The sequence below is a fragment of the Pan troglodytes genome, chromosome 18, assembly GCF_028858775.2.
Source record: "Pan troglodytes isolate AG18354 chromosome 18, NHGRI_mPanTro3-v2.0_pri, whole genome shotgun sequence".
NCBI classification, from domain to species: domain Eukaryota; kingdom Metazoa; phylum Chordata; class Mammalia; order Primates; family Hominidae; genus Pan; species Pan troglodytes.
In genome coordinates, this window is record NC_072416.2 from 47,771,648 (window position 1) to 47,793,320 (window position 21,673).

General features: G+C 51.1%; 1 protein-coding gene and 1 long non-coding RNA gene across 4 annotated transcripts in view; one reads left to right on the forward strand and one right to left on the reverse strand.

Annotated features, from left to right (window-relative positions):
- The window catches only part of ZNF423 (zinc finger protein 423), a 364,983-nt gene that overhangs the window by 290,933 nt on the left and 52,377 nt on the right, over nt 1-21,673 (reverse strand). For 2 of the 3 annotated variants that reach the window (XM_054668363.2, XM_054668362.1), the window contains one exon: nt 7,744-7,803. The exons of the other annotated variant lie outside the window; for it this stretch is intronic. In XM_054668363.2, the coding sequence (XP_054524338.1) occupies nt 7,744-7,803 (60 nt within the window). The remainder of the gene's footprint in view (nt 1-7,743; nt 7,804-21,673) is intronic. 3 annotated transcript variants of the gene reach the window in all.
- Nucleotides 13,767-21,592, forward strand: LOC107968842 (uncharacterized). The gene is made up of 4 exons (XR_001710344.2): nt 13,767-13,894; nt 15,835-15,966; nt 19,304-19,950; nt 20,234-21,592. It is a non-coding gene; the product is annotated as an uncharacterized LOC107968842 (long non-coding RNA).

Here is a 21,673-nt window from a genome sequence, read left to right on the forward strand (position 1 = left end):
GACATTTCTATCCATTTCCCCAGCCAAAACCTCGGGGCAAAGGACTGCAGGGGATGAGGCTGTCGCCTTGGTCAGGAGCAGGGACCCTGACCATTCTCCTCACCCCAACTTTTACCCAGAACCAGGCTAAAAGAAAAATGGGAGGCTTCAATGCATTCTTCCCAAGGAGGTCCCAGGACACCAGCTACCCCATTGCCAGCTCTACCTCCCATCTGAGCAGGTCCCAGAGCCTGCAGCCTTATCCCCACCTTCCCCTGCAAACTGGCCCCATGCCCAACACCCAGATGTGGAAGGAGGGCTGGGGATGGGGCTGGAGGTGGTGTAAGTCCCTGCAGAGAGCCTGGCCCAGTGTTTTCCAGGCCTGGCTTTGAACATGGGAGATGTGTGCAAGGTCTTCAAAACATGTACCTCCTCTCCTTCCAGGCAGCAAATCCTGAGAGCTGGCTTCAATTAGACTCTTCTACCTGACCCAGGAGTGACCGGGGCACAGAGCTGATTCCAGAGAGTCTCCTCTAAAACAAGGCATGGGACCCACTTTCTCACCGGCATGTCTGCCATCTACAGTTGAGGCACTAAATTCATGCATGAGCGGCCTGGGTTCAAACCCTCACTCTGCCACTTCTTGGCTGAGTGACCTAGAACCAAGTTATAGCATCTCTGTTTCTCGGTTTTCTCACATGTATGTGAAAAGCACTGGAAAGGAGCCCTGGCTCCTAGAAGCACCTCGTAAATGGGAGTGACGGTTCCTATTAACCAGAGCAAGAAGACCTGTCCCATGGCAGGAAAGCCTAAAAGTCTGATCACAGTGCGACACCAATAAGGTCTCAGGCTGCGGGTCCATCACGGTCAACTGATAATACTGAGTGTTCCTCTCAAACCACAGGTGTGTCTGTCACCATGCCAGAAATAAACTTACCTAACCTGCCCAGGCATTCACAAGAAGTATGTGTCAGCAAACTGTGTCCTATCTCTGGCCCACCCACAGACCCTTCTCCTACTGCCTCTCCCTGCTGCTGTTCCAGAGCTGCTATGCTGGATGGAAGCCATGGAGCAGACTCTGCCCAACCAGTCCCAGAACCCAGCCTGGAGAGGTGGGAGATTCCAATGAGACTCTGACTAGACAATTACATAAAAATGACCCCCTTACCCACTTCACACTAAGCATGGTGGTACATGCCTGTAATTCCAGCTGCTTGGGAGGCTGAGACAGGAGGACTGTTTGAGCCCAGGAGTTCGAGACCAACCTGGGCAACATAGCAAGGCCCTGTCTCAATTAAAAAAAAAAAAAAAAAAAAAAGATGAGCAGCTTCAGCTCCCAGATCAAACTCAGTCACGGGGAAAGAGGAGGTAAATTTCCACATGGTCGTGTTGGTTCCCTGAAACCCCACATCATAGACCTCAGGATCACGCATGATGTTTCTGGTGTCTGCCACTTAGAGACCTCATTCCAAAGGGCTTGTGGGAAGAGGGAGGAAATGCTGAAGGTAAGATGTGTCTCCCTGCCAGGCTGGGATGGGTGGGAGAGACAGGGGTTAGGGGTAGGGTTAGGGTTAGTACCAGGCTGGGATGGGTGGGAGAGGGGGTGATTAGGGTTAGGGTTAGAGTTAGGGTTAGTGCCAGGCTGGGATGGGCAGGAAAGAGGGGGATTAGGGTTAGCATTACAGTTAGGGTTAGGGTTAGTAGCAGGCTGGGATGGGCGGGAAAGAGGGGGGTTAGGGTTAGGGTTAGAGTAGGGTTAGGGTTAGTAGCAGGCTGGGATGGGCGGGAAAGAGGGGGGTTAGAGCTAGCGTTAGGGTTAGTAGCAGGCTGAAATGGGTGGGAAAGGGGGGGGGTTAGGTGTAGGGGTAGGTTTAGTACAAGGCTGGGATTGGCGGGAGAGAGGGGGGGTTAGGGTTAGGGCTAGTGCCAGGCTGTGATGCGCAGAATAAAGGGGATTTGGCGACGTTGGTAGGAGGGAGGTCAAAGGCACTGTGAGCCTTTGGAAGGCTGACGCTTGCAGATCACAAGGTCAGGAGATCGAGATCATCCTGGCCAACATGGTGAAAACCCGTCTCTACTAAAAATATAAAAATTAGCTGGGCGTGATGGCACGTGCCTGTAGTCCCAGCTACTCGGGAGGCTAAGGCAGGAGAATCGTTTGAACCTGGGAGGTGGAGGTTGCAGTGAGCCAAGATGGTGCCACTGCACTCCAGCCTGGCAACAGAGCAAGACTCCAACTCAAAAAAAAAAAAAAGAAAAGAAAAAGAAATCCATGAGTTGCCCAGAATGAGATACCTTCATGCCTACTAGGAAGTTTAGAATTTACAAAAAGGAAAATAGCAAGTGTTGACAAGGACCTGGAAAAAGTGGAATCCTCATGAGCAGTGGGAATGTAAAACGCCTGGGAAGGTCTGGTGGCTCCTCCAAAGGTTAAACATAAAGTTGCCCTATAACCCAGCAATTCCACGCCTACAAACACACCCAAAAGAACTAAAAACAAGCGTTCAAGCAAAAACTTGTACATTGCCAGGTGCGGTGACACACACCTGTAGTCCCCACTACAAGGGGAGGCTGAGGCAGGAGGATCCCTTGAGGTAGGAGTTCAAATCCAGCCTGGGCAGCATAGCTAGACTCCACCTCTAAAAACAAAACAAAACTTCTACATGGATATTCACAGCAGCTCTATTCACAATAGCCAGAGATGAAAACAACCAAAATGTCAATCATCAATACCCAAACAAAATGTGGTCCTCCCATACAATAGAATATTATACAGCCCTAAAAAGGGGTGAAGGACAGACACCTCCTATAATAACATGGATGAACCTTGAAAATATTAGGCTAAGTGAAAGAAGCTAGTCAATGGAGATTATGTATTATATGACTCCACTGACAGGATGTCCAGAATAGGCAAGTCTACAGAGACAGAAAGTGGATCAGCCAGGTGTGGTGGCTCATGCCTGTAATCCCAGCACTTTGGGAGGCTAAGGTGGGTGGATCACATGAGGTCAGGAGTTCAAGACCAGCCTGGCCAACATGGTGAAACCCCATCTCTACTAAAAATACAAAAATTAGTCAGGTGTGGTGGCACACGTCTGTAATCCCAGCTACTCGGAAGGCTGAGGCAGGAGAATCGCTTGAACCCGGGAGGTGGAGATTGCAGTTAGCTGAGATCATGCCACCACACTCCAGCCTAGGTGACAGAATGAGACTCTGTCTCAAAAAAAAAAAAAAGAAAGTGGATCAATGGTTGCCTGGGGCTGGGAGGGGTAGGAGGGCAGGGGTGATAGCTAAGGATACAGTGTTTCTTTTTTATTATTTTTTTCTTTTTCTTTTATTTAGTTAGTTATTTCAGAGGCAGGCAGGCAAGTTATCACTCTGTCACCCAGGCTGGAGTGCAGTGTCATGATCATAACTCACCGTAACCTCAAACTCTTGGGCTCAAGTGATCCTCTTGCCTCAGCCTCCCAAGTAGCTGGGATTATAGGTGCATGCCACCATGCCCAGGGCTATTTTGTTTTTATTCTTTGTAGAGACAGGGTCTCACTATATTACCCAGGCTGGTCTCAAACTCCTGGGCTCAAGCAATCCTCCTGCCTTGACCTCACAAAGTGCTGGGATTACAGGCATGAGCCACCGCGCCTGGTCCAGAGTTTCCTTTTAAGGACATGAAAATGTTCTAAGTTGACTGTAGTAATGGTCACACATATCTCTAAATATACCAAAATTCACTTTAAATGGGTGAATTGTATGATATGTGAATTATATCTCAATAAAGCTGTTTTTAAAAAGATATAAGCTGGGTTTGTTTGTTTTTATTTTTTTAAGAATCTAAAGATTTCTTATGAAAATCCAGCTTTCTGGCTTTTCTTTTAAAACCTCTGAAGATCTGGCAGCTCTGGACCCAGCCAGAATTCTGGCAATTCATGGCCCAGCCGGCAGGAGCTGAGGGCCAGCCATCCCCTTTGCAAGGTCTGTGTCACCATCCACCACGGCCCCCTCACGTATCAGCCCACCTGGGCCACTAGCCTGCCTTGGGTGGGCCTTTGAGTTTGTGACCCTGGCAAGGTTTTCCCATTTGCAAAGGACTTTCACATTTGTAAGGAGTTCACACCTATGGCCTGGCAAGGCAGGAGAAGTTGGGGTTGGCAGGAGAAGAAGAATGACCCACGAACTCCCCTGAAGTCACACATGAAACCCTGTGTGTGTCCGAAAGAGAATCCACACAGTTCCACTGGATGCCCAAAGGCACCTGTGGCTCAAAACAGGTTAAGAACTCCTCCAGCTCCACACCTCCAAGGCACCCCCACATCTTGACTCCAGATGAAGTGCTCCTTCCCCTGGGCCCACCATTAGCAGCCCCATTCACCAGCAAGTGGCATGAGTGGGCCTGCGCACACCGCTCCCCACGCCCCCGCCTCCGGACTGCAGGATATTGCCATGAGCTGATCATTTCGCTCCTTTCCCTGCCAGGCAAGGCCAGGCTCTCCATCACTGTCAGGGCCCCTGCTCGAGGGCACGGAAGGAGCAAGCCTGGTTGTTTCTGGGGGCGGAGGGCCACAGGGTCCCCACTGGCAGGGTGGCCAGGGGAGGCCAGGGGTGAGTGAAGACACAAACTGCGCATTCTGCTTCTTTATTGCAGTTCTCCATCACACACCCAAGGCTGGGCAAAGCAGGGGAGAGGAAGGTGCATGAAAAGCTTGTGCTCTGGGCCAAGAGGGCCCCCCCAGAAGAGGGGCTGCTCCATGCCTTAAAGCTCTCCCTTCCTCCTGGTAAACTGCCCTCAGCCCAGGGACATTGGGGGCCTGTGAGCAGGACCACCTATGCCCTGCAGCCACCAGGCCTGTCCTGCCAGGGACCTTCCAGAAGTCCCCATAATGCCCTGCCTTCAGGTCCTGCTCAGCTCTCCACCTCCCGATGCCAAGTGGTGCAGAGGTGAAACCACAGGCTCTGGCTTCCAGAGGACTTGGGTTCGAGTCCCTGATCCACAGCTTGCCGACTGGGGACCGTGGATTCACTACTGTACAGCTCCAAGCTCTTTCCCTCATCTGTCAAATGAGGATGGGGATTCTCAGTAGCAGTGCCAAGGATGGCCTGGGAGGTTTTGCTCCCCCATAATCTTCTTTGGCATCTGCTGCCATTCTCTGATGTGGCCAAGTGACATTTTCTCAGTTTAATGAAAAGTATTAGACAAAAGCAGCTTTCACCAGGCCTTTGGCCCTGGTGTCCACCAGATGGCTGTCCCTAAACCAAGCCCACAGAGAAATTATGGAGCTGCTGCTGGAAGTGGCACCCACCTCACAGAGCTGTCACGATGGCTCAGCGAGATGCTGCAGGTAGAGTCTTCACTCAGTGCCTGGCATGCACTAAGTAAGTGCTCAATAAATGTGACATCGCCTATGTCCAGGGCTACCTCCCACACTGACTTCCGCCTGCCACCCAGGCTTGGAGCCATCTCACACCCCCATGCTCAGGGAATAAAAGCTGACTTTAATAGCCCAATTCCAATAGAACTGGGAAGGAAAATTTATCACATGCACAGCACAAACTATTTAAAAAAAAAAAGAAAAAACACCAGCAAAAATGAGCCAAAGAAAACAAAACAATTCCTGGCCTGGCTGTCTGGCTGTGGATTATCCACTGCCAGGGATGCTCTGCCCTCCCTCTCCCCATAGCTGAGCAGAGAATCCGAAACTGGCACCGTGGCGAGCCACGGCCGTGGCAAGCCACGGCCGTGGAGTCACAAGGAGTGTGCATCCTCCTACATGCACGAGGCATGCTCAGCTCTTGCCTGGAAACTGGCAAATCCCACAGCTCCCACTACTCCCAGGCACCCCAGAGAGGCCCTAAGACTGGCTGCCCAACTATGGAATTACAGAACTACAGAACCCAGTTCCCTAGCATCAACACCGCCCTTGCCTTCTGCAAGCTGGGAGACACCTCACTGCCTAGGGGATGCAGCTGGGGTGCTTGACACCCCCCCTGCCCAGGGCTGTCTGTCTATAGCAATCACTGCCAGCACCCTCCTTGCACGCCACTGCTGTTCCCATCTGTCTGCATCACCTCCGGCCCCACCGGGAAAGCAGCTGGGAAGGAGGACCTTCTGTAGACAACACTGGGCTGAGTGCTTTCCTAGTTCAGGGGTTCCTACAGTGGGATCCTCTCTAGAGCGGGCAGCAAGCCTGAGCCCCTGCACCCCTCGTCTCTCAGGAGGACTACATGTCTGAGACACGGCGCCTTATGGCCTTGCTGTTTCCGCCAACCATGGGGAACGCACTCCCCGCACAGAAGGAGACACACGGGGGGCTACACAGCCCCTTCCCCCAGCCTCCTATCTGCCCAGTGCTGACCCCAAGGCCTGTCCTAGTCCTGGACCCTCCTCCCTAGAATTTGAGCACCACTCACCATGTTGGCTTCAGACAAGGCCCCTCTCTATGGAGGAAGCCCCTGTCACCAAGGGCCAGGGCACCTGCAGCCACAACAGTGCCCAAGCCTGGGTCAACCAGGACCCTGGAGACTCTGCAGGCAGCATTAGCTCCTGCTGGAAAGGACACGGAACCAGGGGCCACAGGCTTGGGTTCAAGGGCTTAGTCTCCTTTCCCAAATTTCATTGAACCATCTTCAAGCTTCCCGCTGAGTCTCCGTGTTCTGTACTATTAACACTTTCTTGTCAACTCAGTTTTTTCACTTAAATGAATTTAGCATCATCGTAAGTCACAAATGTCTATAATATCACACATTAGACACATAACCATGAAAACATTAAATGTTTATATACCTGATGCCTAACCGCTTTTCTGAAATACTGACCCAGAACAAATCTCTCTTCCTGCTTCAGTTTCCACAACTAAAAGAGGAGAAGCTTGGACTGAATGTTCCCTCATAGGCCTCCTCAGGCCTTAGGATTCTGCAAGACTGAAGCAGCTCCAGCTCCCCCACAAATCCAGAAAAAGCTGGTCAGGATCCCAGGGCAGGCCTGGCCCAAGGCAGGGGAGGAGGACAAGGAAGGGGATCCCGGCGCCTGCCGGACAGGGAGCCAGGGGCACCACTGCCAAGAGAGGCCCTGGCTGCATGCGGAGCAAACAGGAGAGCCTGGGCCCTCATTCAGGAGCTCCCAAAGACCCCTCAAAGCCAGTTCTAATCTCAGTACTCATGGGAAGGCTCCAAGCTACAAAACTTCACAGTTAGAAAAACTTTACTCATCCACCTCTTTTTACAGCTAAGAAACAGAGGTACAGGAAAGAGCTTATGCGGGGATCCTGACTGTCACGTCACCCCCGACACCCCACGAGTCTGAGCTCCCTCTGTTACCTCTCCCTGGAGGCATGAGCTCAGCTCTGCCAGCCCTGAGAGTGCAGAGCAGCCCCTTCCAGGGAGGGAAAGAGGAATTCTGATGTAGACTAGAGTTTAAAAGTCCTATTAAAGTGGCTTTTATGCAATTAGATTGGAATGAATGTGCAGTGACGCCCATAGCAGGGAGCTTCAAGGCTTGTGCAGTGGGAAAATCACTGCCCATCTGAACTGTACCCACAAGAAGGAAACGTGGCCCTCGGGAGAATAAGGGAATATTAGTCTCCGTATGTAATAGATTTTATTGACCATATGGAACTGATATAAAAATCGTGTTGCATGGGGTAGTCTGGATTGGAGGCAGGAATGTGACACGAAGAATATCATTTCCATAACCAGCTGGGTGGCTTTCTGAGTTCCTGGGCCAGCCCCCAGGACCCCCTGCAACTCTTCCACCAGCCCCCGGGCATTTACCTGCTGCTGTCACGGAGGAATCCCAGGCCAGCGAGAAGTCTGAGGCCTCCCCCTCTTCAACTGAAAGAGAGAACAGAGATGGGCCTGTGAGTTTGAAGGCTGTACAAATAGATCAGGTAAGGCACAGGGCGAGGAAGAAGGAACATTTGTGGGGGTCCTTATCACCAGGGGAGAGGGGGCAAAGCCTACAAAGAGGCCTTTATTGGTTTCACAGAGATGTAAAATGATCGGAATAAAACAGGAATAGCAAGCAAGTTAAGTGCTGGATCAGTTATGGTTTCCCCAGCCCTGTGCCCCTGGCAGACATCACTAATCAATCTCAGCACTGCCTCAAGAAACCAATAAGGTTGCTCTCAGAGATCAGCAAAGTGGTGAGTGCTCATGACCCTGCTGAGACCTGACCCACAGATAGACCTCAGGACACACTGAGGTCAACTCTCCCAATGACAGCACGTCTGAGCACTGCAACTCATGAGCTGACAACATCAGAAGGCAACCAGCCTCCCCCCCATTCCACCCAGGACCCCACAGAACCAAGCTGGGCAGAGATAGGGTGTCCCCACCATCCCACACCCCAGGACATAAGCCCAGGCTGGTAGAGGCCATGCACTAGGAGAATATGGGAGAAATACACAGCATAACAACACTCTTTTCCTGGAATTATTCCCAGTCTGGGGCATGTAATAATATTAAAGCTGGGTTATGGACTTTGTAAATGGAACTTTGTTTAAGCCAAAAATGTGCATACACAGTATTTTTCAGATTTAATGGCCTTTCTAGCTCTGCATATGTGCAGGCTGAAGCCACCACGAACCACCCAGTTCTCTCTGCACTGTCGATGTTCTTGCTGGCACCACGTGGGTGCACACTGAGCCAGGCACTGTGCTGGGGCTTTGCAGCCATCACTGGGTTTCGTCTTCCTCAATGGACTCTCAGAGGGGTGTCTGAGGTCTTACAGGTAGTGAGAGCCACGAAGAGTTTGGGCTCAAACCCAGGGTTGTCTGTCTCCAAGGTTGCTTTGAAAACCACTGTTGACTGGGGTACAAAGGATGCTATCCAGAACCCTAGCAACTCAGACTGGAGGGCAGTGACCCCAACCCACCACATGGAAGGCATGTACAACACGCAGGCAGCCACCTTGCGAGTGGAGCAAGCAGGCTGGCTTGTGGTCAGAACCTGAGTTCTAGCGCAAGGCACAGCCCACCTTCAAATCTCAGCTCTGCCTCTTACTAGCTGTATATGACCTGAGCAAATGATCTAACCTCTGGGTTTCTGTTTTCCCACTTCAAAAATGGAGAAAATAACGGTACCTAAGCCATAGGGCTGCTGGGAGGATTAAATGGGATAACGTCTGTGCAGCATTGGGCACTGTGCCGGCACAGGGTAACTGCCCCCATAATAATGTCAGGGCTGTCATCTGCTAGAACAGTGGCCCAACCAACCGAGTGGGGGTCGATGCCACAACTCAAACAGTCCTGCTCTACATGGTGCAATCTACCCCCTTGACTATGTAACCATGGTCTTCCTCCTCCCCAAAGCCTCACAGAATGGGTTTCTCTGAACCCTGAGAAACAGCACATGCAAGAGGGAACATCCACGAGCAACTAGCCAAGGAATGCTAATGAAGTGTGCTCTCTTTTCCAAGCCCACATCCTGAGAGTGGACAGGCAGGATCAAGACAATGAAATGCACAGATAATTTGAGCTGGGACCCAAGCTATTGTTTTACTTAGCTAGTTACAGCTGGGGTGGGTTTTCAAATGTGCAGCTTTATAAATAGCAATCAAGACCTCGTGTCAGACAAAATTGATATTATTCACTAAAATGATTCCAACCAGACAGCCTCCAAAACACCGGTGGCTAATGCCTAAAGCCATCAGAAGCGGGCCATGCACGGAAGGAGCTGTTGTTAACAGCATTCAATGCTATGCCAAAAAATCAGTTTCCCTTACATTTCATCTTTTACTTACACGCACACATGTAAATATATGGTGCTTCTATTAAGAGACTGCTGCCAGTGTGCAAGGTTACCATGCTGCCATTTTGTTAGACACCTTCAACAAGGTCTCCATGGGTCCCTAAACCTTAAGAATGACGTAAAGGTATATGAGCTGATAAAGAGGTCAGATATGTTAAATTTGAAAGAAAAAGCACAAAAAATATGTTCAGCAGAATCCCTTTTGAGTGCATTAAAAAGACATGTCCAGGGCCGAACACAGTGGTTTATGCCTGTAATCTCAGCACTTTGGGAGGCCAAGGCAGGCAGATCACTTGAGGTCAGGAGTTCGAGGCCAGCTTGGCCAACATGGTGAAACCCCATCTCTACTAAAAATACAAAACTTAGCCAGGCATGGTGGTGCATGCCTGTAGTCTCAGCTACTCGGGAGGCTAAGGCAAGAGAATTGCCTGAACCTGGGAGCTGGAGACTGCAGTGAGCTGATACTGCACCACTGCTCTCAGCCTGGGCACAACAGAATGAGACTCCATCTCAAAAAAAAAAAAAAAAAAAAAAAAGAAAGAAAGAAAGTGGATCGGTGGTTGCCTGGGGCTGGGAGGGGTAGGAAGGTAGGGGTGATAGCTAAGGATACAGAGTTTCTTTTTGATTATTTTTTTTCTTTTTCTTTTATTGATTTAGTCATCTGCAGGTATCAGGGCATTAATACATGACCCCAGTTCTCCTCTGACCTCTGTGCACCCAGGTATCAGGACAAATAGTCTGCACACTTACACCCACTCAAGGTGGTTTAGTTAAGAAGTGTGACCACCCAAGTCACTGAACTTGAGGATGCCCCAAAGATGTCAAGTCATCCTCTTAGGAAGATCTGGCCTCGGCCATAATGGGAAAGAGAACAGGGAAACACCCACCATTTTGGAGCTCTGGGGGAAGTCAAAGCTCTGTGCTGGGTCCCAGAAGTCCAGACAGGCCTGCAGGGGTGGAAAGAGGAGGAAAGTGGCCCAGTGCTAACTGGCTGGGGAGGTCCAGAGTGGCAGATCTCACTACAGGCTTCCTGGTCCCTCACTGCAAGCAGCCGCATGACACAATGCAGTCCCTGGAACCACATCCCTGTGTGGTGAGGGATCTGTGGGTCACCTTACTTACGACTTGGGTGTTAATGCGTTTTCCTACAACTGCAGGCACCACCCCACTCACATGCCCTCCTCTAGCCCATATTCTGTTTTTTGAAGGTAGAAGCACACCTTCAAAGGTAAATATGGGCTAGAGGATTCAAAAAACAGAAAAACAAAAACAGAATATGGGCTAGAGGATTGTTTTATGAGACAGGCTCATGCTCTGTTGTACAGGCTGGAGTGCAGTGGTGCGATCATAGCTCACTTCTCAGTCTTGACTTCCTGGGCTCAAGTGATCCTCCCACCGAAGCCTCCTGCATAGCTAAGACCATAAGCGTGTGCCACTTCATCTGGCTAATTTTTTTATTTTTATACTTTTTATAGAGACAAGGTCTTGCTATGTTGCTCAGGCTGGTCTCAAACTCCTGGGCTCAAGTGATCTCCACCTCAGCCTCCCAAAGCACTGGGGTTACAGGCATGAGCCACCACGCCTGGTTTTTATACATTCTTGATGAGAAAGAGTCAACACCCAACCCCCCACCACCCCCATAAGGCCCTGTGCTACCCAGCAATGAGTGTGAGGTTTTTTTCTCCCCACAGCTGCACTCTTCTGTCCAGACTGGATCTCCAGCAATGGCATCACTAGCAGGGGCAGCAGGCACAGAGGAAGGAGGGCCCGTCTGCAGCTGGAGCCGGGGACAGGTGGCCCCAACCCACACCAGCAGCAGGCACTCTCTGGGGGCCCAAGCAGCGAGCCCCCGACATCCCTAAGAGGGAGTTCTGCTGCCGAGCCCCACTGCACACTGAAGACTCGCAGCTCAGAGAAACCCCAATCCGCACAGGGGCCGATAGGGACAACACACCAAAGGGGCTACTTGGCCGGCCCGCGGCGCCTCCTCCAGACGTCCCTAGCTCCATGTCTAGTTGTTTAATGTATACAATAATTGGCCCCACTGAAGCCAAGAGATACACACCCCACCCTACCCCACTTCAAGGGGAACACAGTACTCCTGTGGATGATGGGCATTTGTAAGGTAGGTGGGTGGCCAGGGTGTGCCCACACTGGAGGGCGCACAGGGTATACCGGCATAGGGACAGCACGTGAAGCAAGTGTGTGCACACAGAGAGGAGGCATGGGGGCAAGTGTGTGACACAGAGCGGAGGCATGAGGGCAGGTGTATGCACACAAGGAGGGCATGCAGGGTGGATGTGAATACACAGGGAGGGGGCACATGGCAGAGCCCGATTCACCACGATGCTAATGAAGCCCCAGCTCCAGAGCCCTTTGCAAACTCAAGCCCCTCTGCGCACTGGGAGGGGTCCCAGCAGTGGGGTTCTGTAGCCCTACATGTTTTGTAACCTTTGCAAAGGAAAGATCTGTTACCTACTTAAGACCTCTCTGTCTCTGTCTCTGTCTCTCTCTCTCTCTCTCTCGCTCTCTGAGATGGGGTCTTTCTCTGTTGTCTAGGCTGGAGTGCAGTGGTGTGATCACAGCTCACTGCAGGCACAACCTCCTGGCTAAGGTGATTCTCCTGCCTCAGCCTCCCGAGCAGCTGGAGCCACAGGCACAAGCCACCACGCCCGGTGGATTTTTGTAGTTTTTTTTGTTTGTTTTTGTTTTTCTTTTTTTCTGTGGAGACAGGTTTTTGCCATGTTGCCCAGGCTGGTCTTGAACTCCTGACCTCAAGCAACCCTCCCACCTTGGCCTCCTAAAGTGCTGGGGTTACAGGTGTGAGCCACTGCACCTAGCCCACTTTTTCTTTCTACTCCAAACTCTCTTCCATCCCATTTCCTCTCCTGTCGGTCACCTTGAGAATGGCCACAGGCATTTTGCACTCTTTGTCTCAAAGGACTCCCCCAGTTGTTTCAGCCATACGGCCCCACACACAAGCTCTGTGCTGGGGCCAGGCAGTGGACTTCGAGTACCCTCTGTTCAAGCACACGTGCAGGCATGCACACGCTCATGTGTGAGATGCAGAAAGGCTCTGGAGTGGCCCAGGTCACATGGCCAGGCTGCAGCTGCCCACTCCTGCCCCGTGGTCTACCAGCTCCTGCTCGTGATTCCCAGACCTGACCTTGCAGGGCAGCTTCCGGCTTAGCCCCTGCTAACCCGAACACCTCTCATTATTCCTTCCACCTATTGGTTTCCTAGGCTTTTATCTGCCTCCCTCACTAGGGCATGGACAATGCCTGTCTTGTTCATTGTTGTATCCCAGTGCCTAGCTCAGTGCAAACATAGTAGCAGGTGCTCAACAAAAAACAAAAATTTTATTTTTGGAAACAGAGTCTCACTCTTGTCACCCAGGCTGGGGTACAATAGTGTGATCTCAGCTCACTGCAACCTCTGCCTCCCAAGCAATTCTCCTGCCTCAGCCTCCCGAGTAGCTGGGATTACAGGCGCTTATCACCATGCCCGGCTAAATTTTGTATTTGTAGTAGAAACGGGGCTTCACCATGTTAGCCAGGCTGGTCTTGAACTCCTGACCTCAGGTGATCCACCTGCCTCAGCCTCCCAAAGTGCTGGGATTACAGGCATGAGTCACTGCACCCGGCCCAAATTTTTAATCAATAAGCACACAGGATGTGTGGTGACATCCCAGAGGGCCTGCAGCAGGGATGGGCTTTGTTCAGAACCAGGCAGTGGGCAAGGCAGCCACAGACACACCTGTCCCCTCCACGCCACCACTGTCCCCACCCCATCACACTAGAGTCACACCAGCTCTGGGAGCAGAAGGTCACACATGCCAATCCAGCTCCCTCATGGCGCTCACACTTGCCCTGGCCTTGAGCACAAACCACTCCTGCCTGGGGTCAGGCAGGCACTGAACAGAAAACTCTGGCCACAGAATCCAGTTACAGAGTGGATGGAGCAGGGAGTTCTTCCTGCCCATGCAATGGGAATCATCATCGCTCATCATAGATGGGATCCTTCCCAGGGCTGAGTGTGACCTCAACAATCAGGTGGCCCTGGGAGGGCCCAAGGGCACCACAGTAGCCCTGCGAGGAGCTCCTGCTAAAACACTTCACCGAACAGGGCCTTGGAGGCCCCGCCCCCGCAGGGATGGAGGGGGCTACACAGGGAGGTAGGAACGGGCTCAATCTTAAGACTCCCAGCTGTCCTGGGATAATCCCCCCAAGCTGTGGAGACTGGTGGGCGACGTCCAGCAGCCTCTGGACAAGGGCTGCTGCAGAAAGCCCTTCAAAGGAGCACCCGAACACATCCTGTTAAGAGAAAGGGTGTTTGCGGCCATCTCTGAAGTCCTGGGGGACTTCCAGTTCCCTGTGTGAGTCAAGATCCTCAACAATGGACAAGAAGGGGCTCAAAGAGGCCAGAGGGCCCTTAGAGGGCGCCTGCTTGGTGGCAGCAGGTCTAAGACCAGCTCTCACTATTAACCATGGTTCCTGGGGTGCATTAAGAAGGATTCTGGGGCTCTGCCAGGGCTTCAGGCAGATCAGGACTCCACGTTGACTCTCAGCTCTGGGGTCAGAAGTTGTGGGAGGCTGATTGACGAATGGGAGTATAGAGCTCCCCCTAATGCTGTCGCCCCACAGCAGGTGCATAAGTAGCTACAAATCTCCTGCTCTGGGATTGGCCACAGCTCGTCCCCTGTGCACTAGCACAGGCCTTGCCACCACCGAGATCCCTTGTGTGCCAGGCCTCTGGATTTTGGATATCCAGTGGCACAGAGCAAGTGGCACTAGGCAGACACCTGCATGCACCACCTCCTCCAGGTCACTTTCTCCTGGCCTGGAGAGTAATGCCCTCCACCCAGAGGGCTCCCCAACACCTCACAGAGGCAGAAAAGATGGAGCTGGAGAGGGAAACAGAAAGGGAAGGTGAAAGCTGGGCATGGGGTCTGGAAAAAGGGCCCAGAACACAGCAGTGGGGCCCAGACAGGGCTGGGGCCCTGCTCAGGAGTTTGTCAAAGTCAGGCAAGATGTGTTTTGGCAGAGAAGGTTCAGGTCAAAGGCAGGAAAGCTAGGGGGACAGATTCTGAGGCAGACAGTGGCAGGAGGTGAATGAGAGACAAACAGAGGCTAGTGCTGGTCCAAGGGTCAGAGGAGGCCTCTAGTAGGGCCAGGGAAGAACCCAGAATGCTCCTTTCTGAACTCCAAAATCCACGCTAGGGCCACTTGCTCAGCCTGGCTTGAAGGCTGGAAGAAGGCTCTGGGTGTGAGCTGCTGCGCACAGGCACAGAAGGGCACTGTTCTGGGGAAAGGATCCATAGATTTCATCAGAAGATCTAGAACCACCTCCACCCCCAAAATAACTTTAAGCACCCATAGACCAATGGCTCTCATTTGCGAAGTGTTCTCAGCTACTTTCCCCAAGGCCTTGGGAAACCTCCCCATGCTTTGCTGGCCCCTGGGACGATCCCACCCTTACAGCATCCCATGCCTCCCCAGAGACATCCCTGTCCCAGCAGAGGTGGTGGCCAGGCAAGGGGCACGTGACTGCCCCTCCTTAGCTCAACCTTAGGGAAACCCTCTCACACACTGCAGGCCAAGGCCACAACAGGTAAAGGGGACAGCGAGAGACCCAAGTCTCATTGTCAAGCATGAAACAGAGCATCACTGCTCCTGACTTACTACTGAGCAACCTCCAGGAATGGAAAAGCATAGACCAGGCAGGGAGGCCCAGCAGGTAGAGCGGTATAGGCCAAGCACTGCACAGAAGGCCAAGCAAAGGTGGTGAGAAAGAACTGAAATGTGACCCACACTCTGTCTACCCAGCACTGTGTCCTGGTGCAGGGCTGTGAATGCCTAGAGAAAGGGGTGCCCATTCCTTTGCACAAAAGCATAGCCAATCACTTTTCTACAGCCCATGATCATCTTTGGCATCACGCTCCTAGGTCAAATGACCAGGGTCAAGTGCAGACAAACCCAACGAGGAAGCCCACATCCTCCAGGCTCCTTTCAGGTGGCAATGTGTTCAGGCAGTGGGTGGGGTGGGGGTGATTGCATGCAAAAGCCAAGGCTCCCTGCAGCTAAAGCTAAAACCACCCAACACCTCCACTGACAGGCCCCTTGGCACCAAGCTCAGACCATCAGAAAAGCCACGATATGACAGTCACATCACAATCACCTTTGTTTAACTCTCGTGATTCACCCTGACCACTTGCTGAAAAGAGAACAAGCTGTTTCAACAGCACAGGTAAGATCGCCTGCCATTATGCCCTGAAGTGAGAGTGAAAGGGACAGGACCCTCTGGCTCAGTCTCATGGGTCTCTCTGTCCACACCCTGCCCCCTAATATATGGGCATCTCACCAAAAGGAGGCTGGGTCTAGTATTTAAAGAAACCGATTTTTTAGGCCAGGCACAGTCACTCACACCTATGATACCAGCACTTTGGGAGGCCAAGGCAGGAGGATTGCTTGAGCCAAGGAGTTCCAGGCCAGCCAGGGCAACATAGCAAGATCCTATCTCCATAAAAAATTTAAAAAGTAACCAGACATGGTGGTATGTGCCTGTCATCCCAGCAACTCGGGAGGCTGAGATGGGAGGATCACTTGAGCCCAGGAGTTCGAGGCTGCAGTGAGCTATGATCACATCACTGCACTCCAGCCTGGGTGATAGAGCAAGACCCTATCTGTTAAAAGAAGAAAGAAGGCCAGGTGCAGAGGCTCATGCCTGTAATCCCAACACTTATGGAGGCTGAGGTGGGCAGATGGCTTGAGCTCAGGAGTTTGAGACCAACCTGGCCAACATAGTGAAACCCCATCTCTGCTAGAAATACAAAAATTAGCTGGGTGTGATGATGCACACCTATAATCCCAGCTACTCAGAAGGCTGAGGCACAAGAATTGCCTGAACCCAGGAGGCAGAGGTTGCAGTGAGCCGAGATCACACCACTGCACTCCAGCCTGGGTGACAGAGCAAGACTCTGTCTCAGAAACAAAACAAAATAAAAAAGAAGCCTGTTTTCAGACAACACAACTCCTAACCAGAAATCTTCTAACCAATCTAGTACTTTTTAAAAATAAATACATACAATTTTTTTAAAAAAAATTAAAGCAGAATATTCCAATGTGTGAAGAAAAACCATTGTTAAGAATTACTGATAGATGGTCAGTGGGTCTCCACGTCGGCGCTTGTATAACAGGCAATTTTGGCAATGCTTGACTTTCTCCTTAAACTGACTTTAGAATCAGCACCTCTGGAAGCTGCCACGCTACTACAGACTCCTCATAAACTGTTGCCCTGGAGAATTGTAGGCAGAGGGGCTAAAAGCCTAAACCTTGCTTAGCCACTGTGCCCCTTCCTCTCCTTGCCTTGCTATATATAAAATAGAACAGAAAGACACCAGGGAATAGTCCAAGAATTCCAAAAAGTAAATTCATCTGTCCTTACAGGAAAAGTGACCCTTGCAGAAGTCACGCAGCAGAGCTCATCTAGCTATGGCTGTGAGGTAGAGGAGGGAACCTGGAGAGACACTATAAAATGTAGGGGTGTGGGAAGTGGGCTCTGGAATAGGCTGCTGTCCCCCAAGTGATCACTTGCAGGCCATCAGATCTCAGGCCAGAGACTCGATCCACCCTGATCTTCTGTCTCTGTAAAATGGGGATAATCAGAATACCAACCTCGCAGGAGGAAGGAGAGGACCAAATGAGATGATACCCCAAAGCACTTAGCTCCAGGGAAACATGCAATCAATGTGAGCTCATGTTACTGGGATAATTCAAGCTCCCCTTCTCCCGCCAGGTTCCTGGCTGGCTGCTGAGGTTTCACTCTCCCTGGAAAGACAGGAGAGCTGAGTTTTGAGCAGTGAGATCAAATTTCCCACTGAGATTTAGCCCACCCCGCCCCACCCACAGGAATGCCCAGCTAGAGCCACAGATGCCTCAGCATCACTGCTTTCCTGTTCCCACTACAGTGCAGGGATGGTGTCCCTAAATGTGGGACTATTTGGAGGTGACAGCCAAGGGGCTCAGCTTCTGTGCCAGCTCATCTCCCTCTCACCCTCCTATTCCCCATCATCACCCCAAAAGAGAAAGGCTAGGAGATCTCTGCAGAAGAAGCAGACACTAACCCCAGTAAAATCTATATCTTGGGCAACTCTGCAGAAAGGTGACTCCTCTCCTCCATCTTTCTCTAATAAAAACATGTTGATGATGATGATGTGTAAAATAGGACAATGAGTGTGAAACACTTGAAGTTTTCTTTGCTTTGTTTTGGTTTATTTTATTTTTTAAGACAGGTTCTCACTGTGTCATTCAGGCTGGAGTGCAATGGTGACATCTTGGCTCACTGCGGCCTCAAACTCCTGGGCTCAAGGGATCCTCCTGCCTCAGCCTCCTGCGTAGCTAGGACCACAAGCACGCACCATTACTCCCGGTTAATTGTTATATTTTTCTGGCCAAGCGTGGGAGCTCACACCTATAATCCCAGCACTTTGGGAAGCAGATCACTTGAGGCTAGGAGTTCGAGACCAGCCTGGCCAACATGGCAAAACCCTGTCTCTACAAAAAATACAAAAATTATCTGGGCATGTGGATGCACACTTGTAATCCCAGCTACTTGAAAGGCTGAGATATGAGATGCACTTGACCCTGGGAGGCAGGGGTTGCAGTGAGCAGAGACTGTGCCACTGCACTCCAGCCTGGGTGACAGAATGAGGCTCTGTCTCAAAAAACAAAAAAAAAGATATTTTTCTGTAGAGATGGGGTCTCACTATGTTGCCCAGACTGGTCTCAAACTCCTGGCCTCACATGATCCTCCCTCCTTGGGAGTTTTCTCTAAGTACTAGGAAAAGGGTTTTTCCACTAGACCCGGGACAGCACACATGTGGAACACCTGCCCCAGCTCCTCTATCTTGCACCCACCATAGATACTGCCAACTGATCGGGGTTCTTTCTCTAAATTGGCACAGATGCAGCTTCAAAAGTCTCAACAGCAAGGGTTAAAATCTATTGGGTTTCTCTGTTCTGGTCCATAGAACTTCCCTGCAAGCACCTGGACATGACACACACACACACACACACACTCCTGCACACACACTTGAGGATGTGCCCAGTGTGAGCAGGAAAGGCCACCCTTCACTGAGCCCAAGTGGCATCTGGCACAGTGCCGGGTATCCCACATACTGGCTCCCCTTCCATCCTCCCAGGCCCCCTCAGAGGGAGCCCTTAAAATCCTCACTTTTCTGGTGAGGAAACAAAGCCCCAGGGAGCCACAGCATTTGTCCAGATGCCAGCCACGGACTCCCAGGCCAGGGCGGATGTTTCCAAGCATGGCTTCAGCTCAAAGGCAAAACAGGGAAGGGAAGGAAAAAGGGGAGCTGTGAACACCCAGCCATTCACCCCTCGTTCTGTCCTGGTCCAGCCCAGCCATGGGGTAGGAAAAGAAAAGGAAACTGAATATCACAAAGCCACCTGATGTGGCAATGTTAGTGGAAAGCCAGAATCAGGAACTGAGAAGAACTGAAGACAACATCGCAAAGGCAGGAACCCACGTGAATTAAAACAATGTCTTTTTTCTTCTTCTAAAACAGTCCCTCGCAGCTCTGTTAGAAGAGGAGCCAAGCCTGGGTACGTTGGCAGCCCCGGGGGACTGAGGAGAGCGTGCCCTGCCACAGCCTGCCCCTCTGTGCTGGTCCCACGTGGGTGAGGAGACAGACGCCAGCCTGGCCCAGGTCCCTCACGTCCTTCCCCACCACCCTGCACCAGAACTGTCTGACACTGGAGGCTTTTACAGATGTTTCCTCAGCTCCTGCCTGAAAGTCAGGGCTTTACTGACCCATTTCAAAGAAGGAAGAATAGAGTCCCAAATAAGAGAAATAGCTCACCTGGGGGCCCAGACGAGGCGGCAAAAGCAGACTCAGAACCCGGCATTCTAGCTTTCAGGCCCTGGAATACTCCTGGACAATGCTGCCCACCTCTGAATAAGCAGTGAAGTGCAACTGAGCCCTCACCTGCGCCACACACTGTGATGTGCACTTCGGTTGCACAAAGTAATTCTCAGCATATAGTTTCCAGACCAGCAATAGCAGCATTACCTAGGAGCTTGTTGGAAATGCAGAATCCCAGACCCCATCCCAGACCTACAAAATCAGAATATCTGAGGGTGGGGCTCAGGAATCTGTGTTTTTGCAAAACCAACAAATGATTTTGATGCGTGCTTAAGTTTGAGAACCTATGAGTAAGTACATTTATTAACCCCATTTTACAGATGAGAAAACTAAGGTTAAGCAATTTGTCAAAAGTCATGGAGCTAGGATGGGGTATAGCCAGGACTGGATTTTTATTTTTTTAGAGATACAGCCTTGTTCTGTTACCCAGGCTGGAGTGCAGTGGTGTGATCAGAGCTCACTGCAGCCTCAAACTCCTGGGCTCAGGTGATCCTCCCACTTCAGCCCCCCAAGTAGCTGAGACTAGAGGAACACGCCATTATACCCATTCAGTTAATTTTTAATTTTTTTCAGATGCGTCTCACTGTGTGGCCAGGCTGGTCTTGAACTCCTGGCCTCAAGCAATCCTCCCGCCTCAGCCTCCCAAAGTGCTGGGATTACAGGAGTGAGCCACCATGCCCAGCTGGGAGTAGAATTCTTAACCCCTTGATTTTACTTCTGCCTCCAACAGGCAGCAGGTCTGGTTCCAGATTGAGTAGGATCACTCAACATAGGACTGGACTCTCACTCTCTCTCACTCTGCCCCGCTCCCATGATCCTTAAGATCCTTAGGTCCCTCCCTGTGCCAGCCCCAGGAGACCCTAAGAAGAGGAGAGTTCATCTCCTGGGTCTCCCCAAGCACTCAAGGTCCTTGGGGTGAAACCATGAGAGACAATGGTGTGCTGGTCAATGTCTAACGGGGCTATCCAGGAGAACAAGAGGCTCTGGTTTGTAGGGTTTGCCACTTTCTGCAGTGTAAATGCCCCCACTGCAGCCAACATCAAGCTACCAAACAGGACACTGCTGAGCAGAAGAAATGTGCACGATCAGCGCACCATGGGACAAAGGCACAGTGTCACAGGAGGAGGAAGAAGGAGAGAAGGGGCTTTGGCAGCCTAGGACGCTGCAGAGACCCCAGCTCTCCCACCCACCCCACCTGCCCTGCCTAGGCTTTGCCCCTATGTTCCAAATATGTCAGAAACACAGAATTCACTCCAAGTGGCCCTTTGCTTATTGTTTCCTAGAACAAACGTCTCTTTCTTTCTGTAAAAGTTTCTGACATAAGTAATCCATGTACAACGTAGAAAACTAGGGAATACATGTGAGTTAAAATGAAGAAACTAAAAGCACAACTTTCCAGTATGTAAATACATTGTTACAACATTAAAAACAGGTAGTGCTCTGTATTCCGCTTTTCTAACTCAGCAGTACCCAGTGAACATCCTTTCACATCAAAAACAGAGACCAAGGCCCAGCCCGATGGCTCACACTTGCAATTCCAGGGTTTTGGGAGGCCAAGGTGGGAGGATCACTTAAGGCCAGGAGTTCGAGACCAGCCTAGGCAACATATCGAGATTCCGTCTCTACAGAAAAATAAAAAAAAATTAGCTGGGCATGGTGGCATGCATGTGTAGTCGCAGCTACTCAGGAGGCTGAGGCAGGAGGATCACTTGAGCCCAGGAAGTCAAGGCTGCAGTGAGTTATGATGGCATCACTGCACTCTAGCCTGAGTGACACAGCCAGACCCTGTCTCAAAAAAATAAAAAATAAAAAAAAACAGAGACCAACACTATTATCAATGATGGCCTGAGTCCCATCACAGGAGGCTCCAAATAACCAATATCCTGTTGCTGGATAGCCAGGCTATTTCCAGCTGTCTCCTCCTGTAAGAGAATCCACGTTGCAACACATGTATGGTCACAAGCCTGTTCGATAATATTCTTTAAGTCAGAAGCTTGATTGCTAGGACAAAGA